The sequence below is a fragment of the Fundulus heteroclitus genome, chromosome 22 (genome assembly GCF_011125445.2).
Source record: "Fundulus heteroclitus isolate FHET01 chromosome 22, MU-UCD_Fhet_4.1, whole genome shotgun sequence".
Classification (NCBI taxonomy): domain Eukaryota; kingdom Metazoa; phylum Chordata; class Actinopteri; order Cyprinodontiformes; family Fundulidae; genus Fundulus; species Fundulus heteroclitus.
Window position 1 is genome coordinate 39,135,184 of NC_046382.1, and position 22,649 is coordinate 39,157,832.

The 22,649-nt window shown below is 39.1% G+C and overlaps 1 protein-coding gene across 1 annotated transcript in view; it reads left to right on the plus strand.

The window, feature by feature from the left end:
• The first annotated feature begins 1,268 nt into the window (after positions 1-1,268).
• The window catches only part of LOC105933360 (pro-neuregulin-3, membrane-bound isoform), a 258,376-nt gene continuing 236,995 nt past the window's right edge, over positions 1,269-22,649 (plus strand). Inside the window, exons 1-2 of the mRNA XM_036126084.1 lie at positions 1,269-1,350; positions 9,257-9,386. Coding sequence (XP_035981977.1) covers positions 1,269-1,350; positions 9,257-9,386 — 212 coding nt within the window. The remainder of the gene's footprint in view (positions 1,351-9,256; positions 9,387-22,649) is intronic.

Consider the following 22,649-nt stretch of genomic DNA (forward strand, 5'->3'; position numbering starts at 1 on the left):
AAAATGCAAATAACATAAAGATGGAGAGTTTGAACTATTTGCTAAACTACAATTTTTTTCTCCACGACTGCAGTGCTTTTAGCTTTTGCATGCATACAGTGTGTGGCTTGTAAAGTATAACTCCATAAAACTTAGAAGTCATTATTCTGGGAAGAATTTGACTTTCTGAGGTTTCTTTATAACATCTTTTAGATTGTAAATGGACTCATTGTTCCATGTCGGATGGCCTGCGCTGTGAGCTATGAATAAAGCACCATCTCGGGCATTTAATTATTTAGGTATCTTTTATCTGCAGTAAATCTGGACCTTGAACATTTTAGATGATCTTGAAAGTTCCAAAGACAAAAACCTATATGTTGCCAAAAAAGCACATTTAAACCTGAAATCGGAATACTTTTCTAAGTATGTATTCAATGCGTCTCATTGCTTAAAGACATTGAAAAAAACTTAACCTACATATAATAAAATCCAATTAAAATTATTACTGACCCTTTCAGGACCCCCAGAAGCTTTAAAATGACTAGGGTAGACACGTGGTGCTAGATACAACCAGTTTCTGGAAGGAAACCTCTTAGATAACACAAATAATAATAATAACAACAATAATAATAATAAAATATTTTATTTGTCATTGAAACATACATTCTGTTAAATAAGCGACTCCAGCTGTGTAGTTATCTCACTACCTCACTGTTTTTCTTTACCTGGTACCACCTAATGTACATACATCCATTTGTATATAAGTCACCTGAATGTACATAAGTCATCCTAAATATGTGCTTTATTTCCTTTGTACTTTTATTTTTTTATTTTTTGATACATTGTATATATGTGGACACACTCTATATACCTTATGCACCTTTTCCATCTTTTGGCACCTTCTTTTGTTTATTAAGCCGATGTGTGACAAGTGAATTTCTCCACTGTGAGATCAATAAAGCCTATCTTATCTTATCTTATCTTATCTTATCTTATCTTATCTTATCTTATATTATCTCATCTTATTCAACGAAATTTGTCCTCAGCACTGAGGGAGCAGTGGACTGCCACTGTGCAGCGGCCTGGGAGCATTCTGTGGCTAAGGGTGTTGTTCAAGGACCCATAGTGGCTTTCTATGAGACTAACCATGTTCTTCACCAAAGAACTCATCACACCCCACCGATGATTCACATCCTACATCTGTGGGTCTTCACCGAATGTCACTTGGCAATGGAGGAGACTTTTTAGAAATCTTTGCATTGAGTAGGCATGTCTGCCCGCTCGGCAACATGTCGGCCTGCTGCTCTGGTGGACTGTCATCCGTGAAGGACGCCATCACAGCCATCCTCTCCCCAACGCATCTGTGTGTTGGTGCGCATGAAAATAATGAGAGGGAGTGAAAACATGATGAAAGCACATAGCAAGCAAAGACGAACTAATGGAGGAGAGAGGCTGTGGTGGCTCTGGGAATGATGTTTTGAATCTGGGAATGCAGTCCCCCCGGTGCTTCCCGCCTGCAGAACGCCACACAACTTCTCCCCTTTAGAGTAAACTGTCTCACCGCAGAGCATTTCACGCGCGCTTGCCACATTCTGGGATTGTGAGTAATTGCCATCCGATAAAACGAGCTGATAAGTGCGTAAGCGCAAATTTCTGAACTGACCTACTTGGGGTAATTAATTCAGAAAAGACTGCCATGGCAGCAGAAGTCACAAAAAGAAGCCTAGTTTCTTTTCCTAATTTATGTTGGCTACAAAATCCCTGCCTACTCAGGAGGCGACTGTACTTACTTTGCTAAGCATATTTAAACAATAATTTATTAAGATTCCATGAGACGACTCCCGAGGAACGTAGTTTCAGAGACTCCTTTTTTTTTTTTTATAAACATAGTGTACTGTGGCTCAATATAAACAAGTGACACAAAGCACTCCCGCAAGTCTCATATTGTTTGTTTAGTGCCATTTTTCAGCATGGTTCTAATCTTTATTCAAAGGCCTCAGGCAAACGTCTACATGTGAGAAAGGAACGAGTTGTAGGAGGTATGGAAGCTCCTCCTGCTAGAGCTCTTTCTAAGCAAAATACCCAAACTTCAAATAAAATCTTTGCTGAGGAGAAATAAAATAGTAGTCTCACGAAGACAGTTAAAAAGAAAACCCTGCTTCCAAGCTAATGACTTGCAAAAAAAACAACAACAAAAAAAACTTCTCATCTAGGCTGAAGCTCCGAGTTCACTAGTACGCATATTTTTCTAAAGGGAAACCTTCTGCTGCGTTTGCTCCTCCAGTTGACACGCAAATAGAATAGTGGACGGGAAATGTGGATGTTTAAAGATACTTTCCATAATAGTATCTTTGGAAATTTAATTGGAAATGGAAATTCAAAATATCAAATCAGTTTACGTTGTATCTAAATGGACTGGATATCAGAATCACGATCCATTTTATTTGGCCATGACTGTGTGCCCAATCAAGGACTTTGGTTAGACATGAGGTATCAATATATAAACAGTATTTTATTTATTTTTTTGGTAATATGTAAAGAAAGACGAATGTGGAGGTTGTGATAGTGTATGTATACTTATCAGGCGATTAGTGGCCTGCATCATACATGCACACGTTTGCTTCCTGTAGGCCGGTTTTTGGAGGTCCTCACCACACGGGGACTCACTTTGTCCTGACTTTGTCTCCACTAAACCTCCATAGAAAGCTGAAACAGTTTTGTGACTGAGACACAATGATTAACACAGTCAAAGCACACACACGCACAACCAAAAACTAAAAACAGAAGAAAGAAAAAAACGGCACTACATTTGGCAGAATCTTTTCAACCTTTTTTTCCTATCACAGCACTAGCCATGCTGAGTATCTTGTGTCGTTGCCATTAATGCCGCTGACCTTGGCTCTGTCCGGTGCTGAACAGGTGTTACACGTTTGATTGGAACCCCGGAGACTATATAGACAAAGACCTTTTCAAAAACATTTTCCAAGTCTCTCAAAAGTACCTAAAGAGGTGCAGTTAGGTCCGAAATACTGAAACGCATTCAGCCATGAGTCACACACTGCAAAAACGGATCTAAAAAAAAGTAAAATGTTCTCAAAGGCTATTTGTCCTTGATTTGAGCCAGTAAATAAGATTATCTGCCAATGGAATGAGTATCTTTACCCCTAAAATAAGATAATTGGACATCCTGCACTTGAAATAAGATGATGGAGATGAATCGTTCCTATTTTAAGTGGAAAAATCTTATTCCATTGGCAAATAGTCTTATTAACCTGCTCAAATCAAGGACAAATACACTCATTTCACGAAAATTTTACTTATTTTTAGTTCTGTTTTTGCAGTGCAAGGTATTGGGGGCCTCATCTGTTTGCCATATACAGCTCTCTGAGAACCATCTAACCACTTTTATTCCATGAAGTAGAAGTTCATAAAGGCATAGATCGTTTTTTTTCCCCCCCCAATAAATTGTTAACTCCTGCATAAATATCTGCAGCTATTTTCTCTAAAACAATCAAGAAGCACCACGATTCAGAGATTAAAATGAGCTGAATTACTTCTTCAATTTCTGTCTGCATGGAGAGAGAGAGAGGAGCCGAGGAGGAGAGGCTGAAGTGGAGAGTCATCCAGGGCCCAACGGTTTATTGATCCCTCCATCGCCTCCCCACCCTAGCGCAGTGGAGAAAATTGGACTGTTTTCTCCTGCGGTGATTGACGCCTGCCTTCTGCGAGCGGTGTTGTCAAACTTGCGGTGACATTTTCAACCGACTGAAATTATCTTCTTCTTTTTTCTTTTTTTTTTTCCTTTTCAGTTGACTGCCGCGTTCCTTAAAATGACACAAGTCTTTTAGTGTGTACAACATCTGAGATGACAAGTGACAAGTGTTAAGCTAAACAACCTACAACTCTGTCAAAAAAATGGGAGAGGCGAGAGAAGATGACAAATGGCTCTTGTGTCAGTTTTTTTCACAACGACTAACAAAACGGCACGAGCCAGGCGAAGCATGAGAAAAAAAAAAAAAAAAAAAACCTTTGTGTTTTAAAGTATTCTGTTGGTGCAGAGGAAGGGCAGATGCTGCAGTGCTTTGACGGGCTCCTTTGAATTAGATTTCTGTGGGAAGTCACTCCAACTGCAAGCCAGGAGTCACGGTCTTCAAACTTTAAGTCGAGCTAATTTTATTTATTTCATTTTGTAAAGAACTAAAGGCCTAAAATCACAACCTCAAACACCATGGATCCTTTTTGTGTTGGTGTGTTTATGGCTGTATAATGCAATTCTGATATTTAATGAACCATTTTGGTAAAAGCAAAACCAAAACACGATCAGCCAATGATCCAAAAGGTTCCCGATAGCTGATGATTTTGTGTCGGTGGTGGTTACGAGGTTTACAGCTGCTGGTGTTTAAAACTGCTTTCATTTCCTCTAAAATCTGAAAGCATTTACCCCCAAGTGGAGCTATAGCCTTCGCCAAGGACAGCCTTCACCCTGGCTTCAACCTGTTTGACCTGCTGCCCTCAGGAAGGCGCTACAAGTGCATCAGATCTAAAACAAAGACTGAAACAAAGCTTCTTCCCAAAAGCAATTAATACCATGAATCCCGATAGGTACAGATTTCATGGTGGTACATGTTGTAAGTATCACCATATTTATTTTTTTTTTATATTGTACTTCTTACACTCTCTGCACTGTTTTCATGACAATGAGTAGTGACAATAGTTTAAAATTCATTCATATGAATTCATTCAAAAGAAGGTAAAAGATTACAGGTTTTTTAGATGCATGTAAAAAGAAGGGTTAACAATTAGTGTTAAAACAAACAAAATAAATTAATACAAATGCAGCAATAAATATAATATTCAATGAGCTAAAACTGGCAATAGACAGATGAAAATATTAATCAGTGAATTAATGAAAACCCAAAACTGATGAACCATTTCACAGCCAATTTGTTCCAGTTTAAAAGAATAACTGAGATTCTATCATCATTATTACTGGAAATGAACTCTGCTACTGTGTGATCTTAACTCACCGATTTGTTGTTGTTGTGTTTTTTTGTTTTTTTTTTGTCTAAAGTTGAATAACACCCTCTTGGAATTCTCCTTAATGAAAAGAATATCTTCTGTCTGAAGATTAACAATATGTGGGATTAGGCTGATAAAGAGCTTTGAAGCTGGAGTTACTCTGCAAAACGTTACTCAGGCCAATCTCAATGGGGTTAATGTCTGAGCTTTCATGTAGTCTGACTGATTTAATCTGTTATGTTAGGGAAACATTAGCCTGTTCATGTCCCATTTGTTGCCCAGCTGACACCCCTGTCTGCTCCTTGGCACGTTCAGTGAAGCCAACGTGTTTTTTCCCCCCACTGTAAGTAATATAAATGTCTTGAAGTGGCCCAGCCAAAGTGCTGACCTGATTGAAAAATTTGTGGAGGAAGTTTAAGATTAGGTCAATGCCGAAGAGGTCTTCCAACCTCAAAGGCATTATGAAAATAAAGTGAGAAAATATCAGTGGAAACACGCAAAAGGTTTGATGGTTGTGATAAAATTCAGTTTAATAGTTTGAAATCTGAATCTGCCAGGGTTACTAATAATTTTGGCCATAACGGTCTCTTTCGTCCTCCTCCCAACGATAACTCCCGTTGTTGCCGCAGCTTTCAACCCCAGGTCATTTTTTCTGAGTTTGTGAATTAGTGAACTCCGCTAACAGCCTCTTAGAGGAGTTAGTGGGTGTATACCAAGTGCATTTATGCAAATTGTCACTATTGATAAACAAAACATGTGCTCTTGAGAAAAAGAAAAACTGCTTCCTTTTATCAAACACGTAGATGATCATTTTTACATGGTATTTTGAAAAAGAAGGTACCTGGTTTGAAGCTCCATCCCCGGTGTTTTGACGATTCACCAGTCAACAAATTCCTGACTGGACTGCACCAGGCCTGCCGATGGGAAATATTTCATTTTAGCTTTGTTTAGGCCAGCATTGTTTAGCTCCTCCATTGTACATATTGCTCGCACTCTCTATAGAGCATGGTGTCTTTCATAACGGTGTGTGTACTCACACCATCCTGTAGTGTGTTAGGACACAACCGGGCAACAACTGGGCATATTTCTAGGGGGAAAAAGAACAATATAGACGCATATACTTTGCCATGGAGAGGTAAACGCTTTACCTCTCCATAGTACATGTCTGCTGCTGGTAAATAAGGAGCTTCAGCGCTTAGATGAATGTATATACATGTCTAAATTTGTTGTGTAGTGAAGTAAATACAAAGTTTAAACACTTTGCACTCAGACTCATTTCCTCTTAGTCTCGCACCCATAGAAATCCAGCAAACAGGGTTCATATAAATCTACAATAATCACTGACTGAGAGTAGAAGACGGACAAATTAAGCATTGAAAGTAGATCAACATTTCTGGCAGTCAAGCTTTCCTACAGCAGTCAAGTTATGCATTGGTTAAATGACGTGCTAAGCTGAAATAAAGATCCGTTGTGTCCTAAAGCTAAGCTTACTGTGTCAGGTCTTCATCCTGATGTTTGCTCGCTAATTAGACAGCATTCAGCCGGGGAGAGGAGACATAACGGCAACGAATCGGAGACAGTTCTTATAACGGCGCTGCAGAAAGCTTTGTGCAGTAGCCTATCACCGTATGTAGGTGGAAAGCTCAAAAATATTTACTGGTTCTTAATGAGAGCAACAGCTCATCTCTTGATGCTGAGAAGCAGGAATCAGAATCAATCTCATGCAGCAAGTTTGTGGGTACAAACAAGGAGTTTGACCTTGGATTCTTTTTGGATCCCCATCATAAAAAAAAAGAACAGGCAGACAAGCCACAGTAAGCAGAGCAGCAAATTTTTATAAAAAAAAACACATTTTTGAGGCAGGAACAGCAACAGGGTGGTATAGTTCTGCTGATGGGTAACATGCACAAAAAACATGGACCTTTGGGAAACACTGGGAATTAGTCTGAGTCCTATTCACAATAAAACAAAGTGTGCGCTTTCACTAATTACAGTATCCCAGCGGGTGTTCTAGGTTCCCTAATTCCTAAAGTCTTATTGTAGTTATATGCACAGTCGGTTTATTGATTTCTTTTTATTACTATTTTTATGGGTTTTTAATTCTTTACCGCACTTTGATCAATCTGTGGTTGTTGTAAAGCGCTTTGGAAACAAAACGTGATCCACTGATTGATTCCAACGGGCAAAACCAACACCTCACTGCTCAACGTGAATTATACAGCTTGATTTGAAGTTAACGTGTTTCTGCTGATTAGAAGGATATGTATTTAGTTATGCGCATCTATAAAAAAAAGCACAGATTGCCGCACGGTGATGATTAACGAATAATTATTATTGTCCTCTATTCAGATTGTGATGTGGTGGTTTTCAGGAGGGGGGGGGGGATTCATTGCTCCTGTCTGTCAGTCTTTGTACAACAGTTTTATAATGCGCAGATGCCTACATCCTATCGCACTTCCACTACTTTGTTGCTCATTACACATTAGGTAGAGGCTTTGGCAGCAAATGGGAACGGCGTTCTTTAAACCCTACCTGTAGCATTTAAGCTTCAGCAGCAGCTTAACTGAGCTGGAGCTCTGTTATCTAACTGCTCTGGGACGGGCCTTACAACTAGCTTTATGGGTGAGAGGCTTAACTTGCAGATGTTTTTTTCAGACCAAGAATTGCTTGTTAACACACAGGCACATAAAGGCTTTTGTTGAAATGACTCATGTAAAACTGTTCTTGCAGCAAGCGGTAAACTAGGCGGAAATTATGCGCCCAATAAGCTTGAAAATGAAAGAAAACCCATGATGACTAAGTGTGTCTATAATGAAATCTGCTTGAGAAATACACTCCCTGGCTGCTATATTAGATACACCTGATCAATTGCTTGTTAACGCAAAGAGCAGCTGAGCCAGCCACATGGCAGCAGCTCGGTGTGATCGGTGAAGACGGCTTGCAGGCGTCGACATTACTGGAAAATTAGAAACTTCAAAAAGTGTTGGCCTGGTCATGATGATCCAAAGAAATCTGTAAGGGATAAAAAACTTTTTTACTATAGTAAAGTTTGTCTAAAAGTTTATGCCCTATTGCTTCTAATCAAACATTGTGCTCCTAATCTGCAACCTGTTGATGTTTCCACCAAATGAATCCATACGCTGCCCACTTAGCTGGTCCCTCTCCCTGGCCCAACCTTTGCCTTGGATCCAGTTCATCACCGGCTAATTACAGAACTGTTGTGGAACCTTCCCAGTAAGTGCCTCACGAGCCACTGGCAGACCATAAGCATTCCTCACAGTGCTTATTAAGGGATTTGAGTCCCATCCTGAAATAACTCACCTCCCCCCAATAATCCCCCCCCCCACCACCACCGAACACCGCTTATAATTCTGTTCGTCTCTTGATTGCAAAAGCGGCAGTTCCCTCTGATGTATCTTCCACACGCCATTAAAGAACGACCTCGTACTGTAATCACTACACTGGTGGAAGTAACTGCATCCTGATTTTAATCACTGATGCCTAACGTTCTGGATCATAACTGCCCGTCAAGCTACTTTGAAGGAGAAAGGGGGGGAAAAAAAAAAAACATAACTGGGATTCGGCTAATGAGAGCCCTTAGCAGACTCATTTTTCCTTTGAGAGCACAAAGGAAACACTCAGCATTCTGGTCTAGGATTAATTACAACATCATATTTGGTGTAGATCAGATTTCTCCTCATGTTATTATGTCTGGACCAACGGAATCTGAAGCACTGCTGATAGATGGTTGCCTGAAATTTCTGTTTTGGTAAGCTATAAATTATCAGCAAGCACTATAATGCCCTTAATTGTGCTAGAAGAACAGAGCTTTTGGTGTTTTGCCGCTTCTGTCTCAAGCAAGTGGTGTTTCCATTTATTCATTAAATGATAAAACTATCCATTAACGTGCCGATTCTTTCAGAAGTCTGAGCTCACTCAAGCATGTTGTGATAAATCACGGCAAAAAGCCGAGTCAAGAACGCCACAGTGGCCACAGAATATTAATCACAGTAGGACAGACCATTAATCGTCCCCCATCCATCTTTTGATGGGAATGTTAGAGGATCTAAACAAACAATGGTAGCTCTTATCACAAGTGTTCGGTGCGTTAAAAGACTTCTGTGCACTCTCAAGCAGAGTGTAGCTAGAAAGCAGATTTGCTTTCGTTTGTGTGGCAGTTTATAATTTTTCCTCATCTATCACTCACTGTTTCGGAGCTGATTGTGACTGACACCGTTTACTCTGTTTGTTGTTGCAGCATCCCCAACTGTGCCTCCCCTACACTCTGAGCATTTCAAACCCTGCCACGAGAAGGACTTGGCCTACTGCCTCAATGGTGGCGAATGCTTTGTCATCGAGACACTCAGTGGGCCCCACAAGCACTGCAAGTAAGTGACGGACTCGTTCAAAGCTTCTGCTGCTTTTGGTTCAGACGTTGGTTATTCTACTTTTGTGACTATCCGGGCTGAGTTAGCGTATAACCATTTACCTTTGTAGTGTTACTTGGCCTGATTGTTAATTCCCTGTGCAGTTAGTGTGATTCCTACACTTAGTTATGTATAGGTAAACCATAATGCTGCGTTAAAATCACAAAAAGCTTAGGTAAACATTTGAAACAAACATGTATGCTACAATCAAACTGCCTTTATTTAAAACTGGAAAGCCACAGTAATGCTTACTCTTTTTCAAAAAATAAAGCATATTATCATAGCTATAATAGTTATGAACAATGTTTTACAGTTTTTTTTTTAGATTTGATACATTGGTGTGAGCAAAAAGTTAGAGAAGACACCATCTGGCTTTCATTTAGTTTCAACAATTTATGTTTGTTGCCTCCAGAAATATTGAAGAATACTGAATTTGTGTTTCTAGAAAGTGGAGCGAAAGTGGAGCCTTTTCTCAGTTAGCTGACTGGCAGTGCACAGCCAAATGTGGGGAAGGGGCAGCATGGTGTTACACTGCGCTTCTTAAAGTGAGAAAAAATAACTTGGGTTGCTAGTAGTTTAGATCAAATCTTGTTAAAAGGACTTCAGAAATAGGATGATTAACGCCGCAAAAGTGTTTGAAGGATTGATGACATAGTCAGAATTGGGAAAAATATTGCCGGATCATCCACTTTTATCAGGAAAGTGCCATTTAACACAGCTTGCAAAACAGTGTGTTACTGTGGGATGTTTGTTGAATTTTGCTGAGTCAGCCGATGGCGGCCAATGAAAGGGACATTTGTGATCTGTTTCTGAAATGTATGAAAACAAGCAATGTTGCTCATCTGACCTTTAATATTTCTGGCTCTACATTAGCCTTGCTAACCTTAGCAAGGTACATTTTATTGATCTTTCTCAATCGAAAACTGGCTTAATTTGAGATTTTTGTGGAAACATGGAAAATTTGTTACAAAATTAGCTTTCAAAGGATGAGTTTACTTTTTCTTTCAAGTTGTGTTTTGTTGAGTTAACCAATCAATAGCCTTCAACACTTAACTCTCTTGTATTCACTTTGGAAAATACTAAACCCTAGCTAACAGCTAGTTCTCTGAGGACAAGCTAAGGAACAAGTTAGCGATCTAATGAGCGGTGTCATATCAAAACAGAATTGTCAAGTTCAAACAAGTGTTGTTGTAATAACCTTTTGGCCTGTCTCACTCTTTCTTTGTTGGGTAGTTTGGCTGCACACCTTTCAAATCGTAAGGTCTCACAGTTGTAAAAGAGAAAGAGATAACCCTTTTATGTATTTCTACATAAAAGTTGCTGTTTTAGCTAACTTTAGCAGTTAGTGTAATGTTTGTCCTAAAGGCTCTATTGAAAAAAAACTCACAACAACATGAAGGCCCACTTTCCACATCCCTATTCACACCTACAGTGATAAAAGTTCACCAACAATGCAGTTAGCTAAAGCTAAACACTGTAAAAAAGGAACTAAAAGAACAATTTTCTTGAAATGATTGTATTTGTACTGGATTAGAGCAGGTAATTAAGATTATCTGTCAATGGAATTAGTAATTTGACCCCTATAATAATATAATTAGATATGCTGCATTTGAAATAAGATGATGGGGATGAGTTGTTGCTATTTCAAGTGTAAAAACCTTATTCCATTGGCCTTATTTGCCTCCTCAAATCGATAGCAAATAGAGTAATTTCAAGAAAATGTTACTTACGTTTAGTTCAGTTTATTGCAGTGAAGAAGCTATTGACTGACACGGAAAGCTAAAAAAACAGTGTCAAAGAATATGCACAAATGATTGGGAAGACTTTTTAGCCTAGCTAAAGCTTTTGCCATCCTCAGGATCTACTTATTTTCAAATTTACAGTAGTCACTTCCTGCTGACAGAGCATAGGCATCACAGCGTTTTTGATTGTAATACAGAAGTTGATTTTCATAAAAACAAAGGAGAAGATAGCTGCTTACAAATATCAGTAGCAGTGTTGCAGGGACATTATACTGTTAATATTCTTCAACCCAAACTAAAAATCAATCTTTTTGACCCAAACTGCACAGGCTTTTATGTGACTAAACCCGTGGAAATAACTGTCTATATTAACATTAAAAATAATATTTCAAAGAACCACTTACTTATTTTTTAATTGAGCCTGTAGGATGACACAAATATGATTTTAGCTTGACTTGCTAGTTGTTCTGTTAAAGTGAAAATACTATACTTATATCAAGATGGGATAGTAACTGCTCTTAACCTCTGGCCAGAAAAAAAACTTTAAAATTTCCTTTTTACACATTGTTGGAGTGGATATTTTTCCTGCTTGCATGTTTTACTTTATTTGTGCCTTTGCAAATGTTGCTATGGAAACAAATTGTTGTGGAAGTTTGTTCTTGGAAATGATTTATTCTCTTTTTTGTTATTGGATTATCTATTGAGGCAAAACGCAATCATTTATAACCATTAAGACAAATGTTGTTTGCAGCAATATGATATTCATTTGATTTATTAATATTTTCTTTTAAACATGTGATTAATGTACCAATAAACCACAAATACTGGGTCGTTTCTTTTTATAATGAGGAGCTATTCTTTTCTTAATTCGAGCCTATCTGCTCTGTATTAGTGTTCCTGTGTATATAAAACCGCTTCAGAGAGCAAGTTTTTATGTCGTACAGCAGGAATGTCCAAAGCTGAATGCAGCCAATAAGATACTCCTCCATCACTAATGACAATCCTCCAACAAAGAGGCAGTCAATAGTCATCATCAGTCAAGCTTTCTGCAGATATGAAGCTCCTACAGGAATTCAAGTTTACTATTTTTAGTTTTGGTCTGGGATCTTGCTGTTATTTTCTTCCTCGTGTTCCATCTGTGTCTGTGTGTGTTTATTTATTCATAGCTGTTACCATTGTGATGAATGTGTGTATTTATATACGTGCGCGCATGGGTGTGTGTGTGTGTGTGTCTGTCCCAGATTTGAGAGGAGAGCTCATGGGCACTCAGCCCATTCAAATATGGGACCTTTTACTAATTAAGTCCCAGAACAACATCTTCCATAATCTAACCTCAGGACTTCCAGGCGACCTGTTTTTTAAAGAGAATTTTTTTTTTTGCTTGTCCTCATGGCTGTGGTTTCACATCTGGGGTAGTTTTAATGAAGTTTGGTGTTGAATGTATGTTGCACTAAAGAAAGGCGAGCATTATGAAGGTGCAGCAGTAAAATGCGCATTTAAACGTAAAAATTATAGCATATCCGTACACATGCAGTTGAACCTGGATGATTACAAAAACACTAAATCAGACCGTTCTTGCTTTAGGCCATGTAGAGTCCAAATCATATTTATTTTTTAATAAAAGCCGGATAAATAAGAGAAATGCTTTTTTAGAGTACTGTTTCTAACTTCCTTCATATCAAGAAGTTTTATAGACATTACTGTGCCTTACACCCATGATAATAATATGGCATTTTTGGCTTCTATTATGCTTATTTACAACACTAAAGCTAAACAGAGTCATACCTGTGGATGTAGTTTAAGGCTACACCTAAAACACACTCTTCCCTTGAGTGACATCATTGAAAAGACTAAAGAAATCATCAAATTACCAGGAATAGAAGTTTAAACCTTACACAAGTCCGCTTCATCCTGGATGAAGATAAGAAAGGATTGAACTTTCTTACCATTGGAGGTGATACAATTAAAAAGGACACATTTTTTAAATAAGGTTCTGAACTGGAAGACAGTTAAAAAACAATTTGTGTTTATTCTGCTTTTTAGTAAATGTAAGCATGTTGGAAGTCCTGTCTGACCTAAAATAGAACTAAAAGGTTTAGCCTGATTCAATGGCAGACAGTGAGAAAAAAAAAGATTATGTGTATTTTTACATCATGAATGTAAACATCTGGTTTCAACTGTAAAATGGCTGGTTGAACAGTTACAATAAAAGGGATTACTATTAAAGAAAATAATATATGCTTTATTGGTAATAGATAAATATAACAAGGTTCCGTTGTTTGTTGCAGACCAGTAAGTAATCAGAGACGAGTCCCAATTTTATTTTTAAATTGCCAGTTGGGCAACTTTAGGCTCTTAGAGACTATATAGTCATAAATCATAGCTGACACATAGTCTACGCTCATGGGCATACAGTAACCAAATGATAAATTTGTAGCTTATGGGCTCTGCAAATAGATAGATGTAAAAAGTATGGTAAGGTTTTTTAAACATCTTACTTACAGGGTTTTTCTTCCTTTTTTTTTGTCTTAAAGCTTTTTCTAGTAAGGTGGGTTGGAGGTGAATGTGCACAAATAATTGTTTCAAACGCATTAGAAGTGAGATTCTGCAAAGCTGATCTTTACGTCACGGGGTAAAGTAAAAAGCCAACAACTTCATGTTAGTGAGTTCTATTAGGAGGGTAAATACTGACTTAGCTCATCGTGTTTCCTTTCATTCGGAGGGCAGTGGGAAAAGACAGAAATGAGAAACTGTAAAGATGCACAAAACAAAAGAAAAAAATCTAAACTAGGCTGATGTGCGTGCGGACAAAGAGACGCAGACGGGAGAGGAGTGTGGCCCTGCCCGCCTGCTCACATCTGTTGCCATGACAGCGTAATCTGAGGTCAGTCCTTGCTGTTAAAAAGCGGAGGTTTGAGATGTACATGGCTATGGCCTTGATCACACGGTCTCTGAATGTTAATGTCTCCTGAGTTAGAGCGGCATGAAAGTATGCACAGCGCTGATTGCAGTTGAATCATGTGCAATGTGCCTTCTTAGGGAATAATCTGGTAGAAATATGTATTTTATTTTATTTTATTTTATTTTTTTTTGGAGGGGGGGTTGTATCTGAATAGTAGCTTGTCATATAATAATAAAAGTATATCCTGTGCTTTTTAATTGCTTTGGATGTAAGGGCCTGAAAGTTGGAAGGTGCAACAAAATTTCAGGTCCTCATTATTAGAGGCTAACAGTCTCAAACTGCATATTTTATTGCAGAGGCACTTAGTAAAAGTTTCAATCTCTCCCTTTAGAATAATTAAGTCCCTGTTATGGAAGTCTGCCTGTGATGGCCCCTTTGGCATTGCCGATACAAAGGGCTTCCTTGATTTCTGAAACGCTTTTGACTAGTTTGACCACACAAATCTGGAAAATTGGTTGACCTGTCTGCTGTTGCTGCGTGTTGGTCCAGACTGGGTTCTTTTCCTACTGTACCGCACTATTAAAGTTTTCTCTTCATATTAAAAGTACCGTGCCTTGCAAACATATTCAGCCCTCAGAGACTGGAGTACCTAGTTGGTTGGATGGATGGATGGATGGATGGATGGATGGATGGATGGATGGATGGATGGATGGATGGATGGATGGATGGATGGATGGATGGATGGATGGATGGATGGATGGATGGATGGATGGATGTGTTATTTATATCATTTCAAATAGTTTGTCTTTCTATCCAGTTTAGCAGGTTTATGCCACATTTAATTAATCACGTGACGTTGAACGTGTTTATTAAGCTGTGGCAGGTTAGGCGACCTGCAAATTGAAGCTTGGATTTTGAAATACTGTCTCATTCAAAAGAAGCACAAGGTAAAATATTTGCCATTTCTCAGTTGTTAAGTTTTTAGATTGTGATTTGTCTTTATCAAACACATAAATGACAAATTTCACTGCAGGCACAAGATCAATACATAATCTTATTCATTTCGTGTTTTGAAACAAATTGAGACAAATCAGGCTGTAAAGCGCTGCCGAGCTCAGACGTTTAATGGGGATAAATTGTGCTGGTTTGTGTCCTTATTTGTCACAGGATTAATCATTTTTATTTGAGAGATGAAACTGGATCCTTTTGCGCCATGATTCTTTCCCAATGTGCGATAACTCAAGCATCAAGAAACGGTCCCGGCCGGTTGTAAAATGAGTGCAGATCATCCCCCTGAGCGCTGTTTAGCGCTGTCGGTGTGCGACGGCTGTGTTTGTAAAGCTGGCAGGGTGGCTGGAAAAAAAAAAGGAAAGGAGGAGGTGTGTGTGAATCATATGGACGGCTCGTGCTTTTACACAAGTCCCGCACGCGCAGCTTCGAGCGGCACAGTCAGGCGTTCAGTCATTAGTGCTTAGCTAACCAGGAAATTAGTCAGCGTGCTAAGATAATACTTTTTTAGAAGATGGCACGAGGCCAAGGTATTCAGTTAAAAAAGAATGTGATGCTGAAATTAATTACTTTCTCTGCTCGGCACAATTTTCCCAAAGAGGATTTTTTTTTTTTTGTGTAATTACTGCCTTAAGTAATTATAATTTAAATATCTCCCACACCATATATGCCCGTCCATTGCTTCTCTCTCTCTCTTTCGTGTTAACATTCACACCCTGACAGAAACTGGCTGTTTTCTGAACGCCAATCCACAACGTCTTATCTTGATTGCTCTCTCCTCCATATTGAGCCCAGATGGCCAAGAAACCTAGGCAGGCCCAAACAGAATTTAAGGGTCTGGCCATCTACCATCAGGACCCCAAAGCTCCATCAATATTTTTCTTTTTATTATGCATATTTATAGTAACTGTTTGTTCACTGTGAATAAACCATAACTATTGTTATAGTTACCTAGAAACCAATGTGTGTTGATTAAAACCAATTCAGTCTAAGGCTACGATCACACTGCAGCCTGAAGTGACCCAATTCCGATTTTTTTGCCCATATGCCACCTGGATCTGATCTTTTTATGACAGTCTGAACAACACAGATCGGATTTTTTCAAATGGGACCCAGGCCGCATGGATATGTGTTCCTGAATCCGATACGTATCTGATCTTTTCAAATGTGACCTGTGTCTGTACGGCAGGGTCGCATTTATCAGACCTGTACGTCACCGATACTCGACAAACGTCACTATTCTGCGTCCTGCTATGCAGAAACAGGAAGAAAGACGACACCCATAGCGGACAACAATGAGACGAGCAGTCAATGGAGGGAAAGCTCCGGTTAGAAAATAAATTAATGACCACAAAATGCGTGCCAGCATTATAATCCATGTTTACTTCCGCAAACACTGAGGACGCTTGCTACGTGTGACGTCATCACGTCCTCGATATTTGGAAATGTGAACGACCACGCAAAAAAATCTGATTTCACAAAACAATCGGAATTGAGCATTAAGACCTGCAGTGTCAACGTAGCCTAAGTGGAACCCTGCGGAAGCCTTTAGATATTGTGCTTGTTTAGAAATGTTAGCTGCTGTAGAAATTCTGTTGTGGTTTCAACATCCCAGAAGTTAACATGGATGGCTGTGCAGGAAATGCACCTTTGTTCATTCCCAGGAGCCAATTCCTGGCCCATAACTCATCTGAATGAACTTATTCATATAAAACCATTTTAACATCAAAGATCCCAGTTTTTATTTTCTTTCTATTTCTTTTTTGTGACCATCTGAGGACCCCCTGGTGGGTTTGTGGGCCTTCAGTAACTGCTTAAGCCATATGAGTCTTGATCTGGCTCTAGACTTAGCTCTACCTCTGCTTCCCTTCTAATGCTTATTCATACTTTCCTTACCAGTGGAATGGAAATGTTTTTTGGACAGATCATTATTTATATCCTTCCAACCCGGCAATGCGGTGTGTGGGTCTTGCTGGCAGAGAGCAGTCCTCGTTGCCCTGTGTCCGAAGCCTGCTCCAAAGAGATTGTGTGACAGTATTACCTGGCAAATGGAGGTAATGGGCAGGAGTTTGGAAACAAAGTCCCTGCTGATAAGGCAAGAGTCCTTCCCCGATACTCTCAGTGAGAAAGGAATAGATATAAGTTACCGAAGAGCCCGGCACAGCTTGGAGGCCGGGTTGTTTTTAACAAACTGAGTCGCAGGTCATCTAACTGACCTCTTCCCAGCTGAAGGTCTTTCCTGGAGGAAATGTTGAATTTTTCCTGCAGGTCTATCGCTTCTCACATGTTCTCACAGTTTAGAGGTCCTTTAGAGATCTGAATTGATTCTGAGTTCACTGCAAAATGGAAACAGCCATGAGGGTTAAAGACATGGTTTGCTTACTCAAATGGCAACATAGTTTGCATTGATATTTCTGCTTCAGGGATATTGAGGGAGGGATATGTTAGAGCTGGCTGAGTCGTTTTTCTTTGGTTCCACTTTTCCTCATTTAATATCAGTTCTAAGTGATTGCCTTACTGTGTCAGTACTAATATTTTACTGTTTAAATATGTTTATCATAATGCCAGTAGGATGTAGAGGCCCATTTCATTAGAGAAAAGGAATATGCTGCCGGGAACAATAAGCATTTAACCACTGCCAATCTGAGGTCAATAAATCACAAGTGCAATATAAGAGCATTTCTGTCTGAGAATTTGCATAAGGGAAAAAACTTCATCCTTCTTCATGATTTTATGGCTGACCTCAGTTTTCTCATGGTTTCCACCTGCCAGGATTCAAACCCAGGACCTTCTTGCTGCAAGGTGACAACACCAACAACTGTACCAGTGTGTAGGCCGACAGAGATTATTGCTCTCTTTTCAAATAATCTAATTAAAAGATTATTCCACTGGCTTAGCTGACAAGGCATTTTTCAAAGATCGACCTCAGACTGTATCAGGAAGGGGGATGGCGTGTCTAAATAAAAATGTGATGACTCGGATTGTAAAACACAGCGAATGCAGTTTCTTTATTATTCACATAAAGAATAAAATGCACTGATTGAGTTACAATTGGAACTGTTTGGGAAGATATGAAAGGGTCTCTGTGTGTATACTGTTTCGCTAATGCAGTCTGATCAGAAAGAAAAAGAAATCAGTTTATATGTTAATACAACCTTTTAATTTGACTAATGTGAATGAAGGGGGGGGGGGGGGGGGGGGTCTGTGTCTGTTGCAGGGTGACAAACGCAGCTAAGCAGTTATGGATCTACTTTACAGAGTTCATTTATACAACTTTTCTTTAATAACTTCTGTATGTAGCACAGTAGTTGGAAGGTTCCACAGTCAATAAGGTAAGGTTTAAAAAAAAAAGGCAAATACATTATTTTAAATAAAATTTAGACAACTGATGAACAAAATAATAAAATACGTATAACACCATATTTGAAAGTAGTCAAACTGTCAGAAAAGAGATTGTATTTGCTCAACGGAGCTATTTTATCAAATTATCTACTCTGGTTTAAGAATTAGAAAGAGGTGCAAACACAGACACTTTAGTAAAAAGTAGCGTGTTCATAGATGTTTGGAAAACGTATCAGTGCTGCATCATCATTTTGTTTAGCTCTGTGCTTTGCCTCTCTCCCTCCTCACTGAATCACACTGCACACCAGCAACATGTTCAAAAATCTAAATTATATTTTATTTGTTTACCAAGCATGCTCCCTTCATCTACTTTTCCCGCCCCAGTGAGCGCGTTCTTGGCTGAAACATGTCGGCTTTTTTGAGGTTAGACCTACTTTTCACTGTATATTTTGGGATTCAAAAATTCCAAAGCAGTGCTCGCTGGCTCCAGACCACACTTCAAATTTCATGAAACTTTAATCACAGTGTCTGGGATTGACCAAAGTAGTGCTTCCCCAATGTCCTGAAGGCCCTACCCAGGGCATTCCTGACAACATATACAACCACTCGCACAAAAACGCAGCAACATCCCAGGAGATTCTTAGGTTTGGACAGCACGCTTAGCAAAAATTCAGCCTTGATTGAGGAAAAAGCATTCTATGAAAAAAACCTTAATATAGCTTAAAATGTGCAGAATGCTATAATAACCTCAATTGTCCAAAAGTGTCCAGAAACAGAGCAACACCAAGTTTTAGTTGCTAAACTTAAGTGTTATGCAGTGTTATGCTCTGCATAACAGGTTTTTCTTTTAGCCACTCATTCTCCCTGTTTCATCTTGCTTTGTTCCTTTCTCTTCTTAGCGTGTCCTCCGTCAGTGCTCAGTTGCTTTGCCGAATTCTCTAAACTGCCATCGCCATCTGTGTTATAATAATGGCACACCAGCGGGAGTTGGACAGTTGTCTTTCTGACAGTAATAAACAAGGCCGATGCCATGGCATGCTTTCAAAGAGGGAGAAATTAAATAGGAAAGGGGACGCATATCGTCTCTACGAGGCGCATCTTTTAGCAAAGCGAATCCTCCAAGACGCACGGCGGAGCGCTCCGCGCGCCCAGGAATGCCAGACAGAAGCCGGGAGGGGAGCAGACGACAGCCATGACAAATCTACGGTGGGAAACAAACACTGAGAGGGTTCTCTTTCATTTGACGGGGAGTCAGTGGTGGTCGAACATGAGGCCGTCGCTGTGGGCTGATTCAGTTAGCACACAGAGCGAAGGCTCGCTGATATATTGGCAGCTCCATCATGGTGTTGAATAAAGACAGGTTAATGCACAGCAAACGCAAAGGTGCAATCTTTTTTTTTCTGATCAGTGAATGCGGCGTGCCAAAGCGTCACCGTGGTGGGGCGACCAAAAGGTTCCCTGGTGTAAACATTTTTACTGCAGGAAGAAGAGATTTTCAGTGTTGGAATTCACAAAAGGCTGTTTCAAGGGAAGCTTTATTTTCTACAGGGTGATGGCAGCTGTTCATCCTGGCTTTTTTTTACCAATTCACTCCTTTGCCATTTTACACTTTAGCAGTTGATGAGGATTTGATCCAAAGACAACATCAGCGTACATTTGCCTGGTAAGTGTTAAGGCTGACACCCTGTTGAGAGTATATATATATATATATATATATATATATATATATATATATATATATATATATATATATATATATATATATATAGATAGATAGATAGATAGATAGATAGATAGATAGATAGATAGAAAACAACAAATAAGAATAAAATAAAAAATGGAAAAATATAAATAAATAAGAGATACCAGGACTCTGCCATGTCTCGTCTAATTGTTTTCCATCTAGACTCAAAAGTCTCCAGCTTCAGCGAAAACCTTTTTAAATCGTTTTCTGTTGCCTGATGGGAGATTTTTGCCTCAGCCAAGTGGATGTGATCCTTTTCCTTGCTATACTGAAAACGTGCAGGGTTGGGTCCAAGTATGTTTAAGTCCCTAAGATAACCTTTGAATAAAGGATTCCAAAACATGAGTAAATCATCAACCATGGTGCATCCAACATATATAAGATGTATCACCAAATTTCAATGTGACGAGCGGTGTATTAAATTAACCTATCTTTACTTTTTAATCAAACCCCCTCGGTGTTGGGCTATGAGTTAACGTATGCTCTGACCTAAATGTTTTCTCCCAGTCAAACCCATCCACTTGTGCACTTTGTGAAAGTAGTACAGAAAGGAATAAATGTGGGGGAGAGTGACAGACGAGACACAAACTATTTGTAAGCAAGGGACTAAATCATTTTGTTAATCTCAAGCCTTTCTACCCAAGTCTTGAGTAAAGACATGAAAGTCCCAGTTCATGTCCAAAGTTAAGGCTTTTAGTCAAATCTCGAGTCAAGTCAAAGTCCTACAATTTAACAATTCAGGTAATTTAAAAAAGACTTATCAACTGGATCCACAATACAAAATAATAGTGTTTCCAAACAAAAACATGTTCCATGTTAACCAACTGCAAAATTATCAGCCCACTGTGTGTGTGTGTGTGTGTGTGTGTGTGTGTGTGTGTGTGTGTGTGTGTGGTGGTGGTGGGGGGTGGGGGGGTGGTTAAGGGCCACACAACCCTTGGCCAATACTAAATACCTGTGTTTATTAATAAATGACTCCACGACTGCATATCAGGGCAAAATTGTTAATGTTAAAACACATTTTGTTTTGAGAATCAGCTCTGTGTCAATCTGTGTCTGTTTTTTGGTGAATATTTTGTCAGGCTGTCCTCTCGTTGCTTTTTTTTTTTTTTTTTTTTGTAGGCTCAACAACTCCTAGACTCCTGATTGATTTGTAATCATGTCTCTGTTAGTTTTAATTAGCAAAATTGAACAAGCTTAATTGTGCAATTGCATTAGCTTACACAGTTTGGCAAACAGCATGGAGCATCTAATTAATACCCCTTTGCAAACATACCAAGGCAGTATGTGCGTGTTTGTGTATTTGACTTCTTAATGACAAACATAACATTACAAATATGCTAATTTGTAAAATATAGCACTCTAACTTATTTTTTAAAGCTGCTTTGACACTTTAAGGTCTGAGCTGCTGTCTATCATTGGCATCTATTATACAGGTCTGTAACATTACGGCACCTTAATAGGATTTGGAGATTCACACGCGCACCGCAAACAAAATGACTTCAAAAGTTTCAATTATTGTCACATTCAACTCCGTTACTTGCAGTGGTATCCAACAAATGACAGCCATTAATCAAAAAGACACTTTGCTGTCATGAAGCCTCACAGACCCATTTGGTTCAGGTTTTAGGCAGATGAGTAAATTATAGTGAAAAGACACCAGCGACGTTTTCTAACTGTTGCACTTTTAAGTGTTTGAGTACTCTCACAGTCACACCTTCAGATCTGAACACTTTTGCACGATGCAAATACTTTCTGTAAGATCTCGCATTTTATGGTGACACAGCCCACAACACACACAACATACATGATATTTGAAATTATATAGACGTGTTTTGGAAGTGAGCAATGCTTTGGCCGGAAGTCACATCCCAAAATCGAATTCATTTCCCTTCATTTACCAGAACATTTAAGGATTTTACTTCATCTGGTTGGACAGGATTCTGCTGTCTTCTAGAAGATATTGAAACAATTCGTCACCAAAGGCAGAGGAGATGGTCTTTGCCTCCCGCTGGGCTGTAGATGTGAGCGACAGCTGCGGCGTAATTTATTACATAAATCCATTACATTAATCAGTGGACAGCTAAATGTGAGCGCATTAATATTCCAGTCAGCTCATCTTTATAGTAGGCTAATGTGACACAGTACATTTTGTCACAAGCATTTTGTAGGTAACCTCCGAGATGGTACACACACACACACACACACACACGCACCCTTGTTTAAGGCACAAAGTGAGGACCGTGCCTTGACTTCCATAGACTTCCATTCATTTTCCAGCCTTTCTATGGCCTAACCCTATCCCTAACCTTTACCAGCAAACCCTAAATTAAACCTAATTGACACCTTAGTGCTAAACCTAACCCCTAAAAGTGAGGACTAAAAAAAGTCCTCACTTAACTAGTAAAATGTATAAAAAAAATGTCCTCGCTCAGCTGCAAGCACAAGAACTCACACACACACAAACACACGCGCATGGTGTAAAT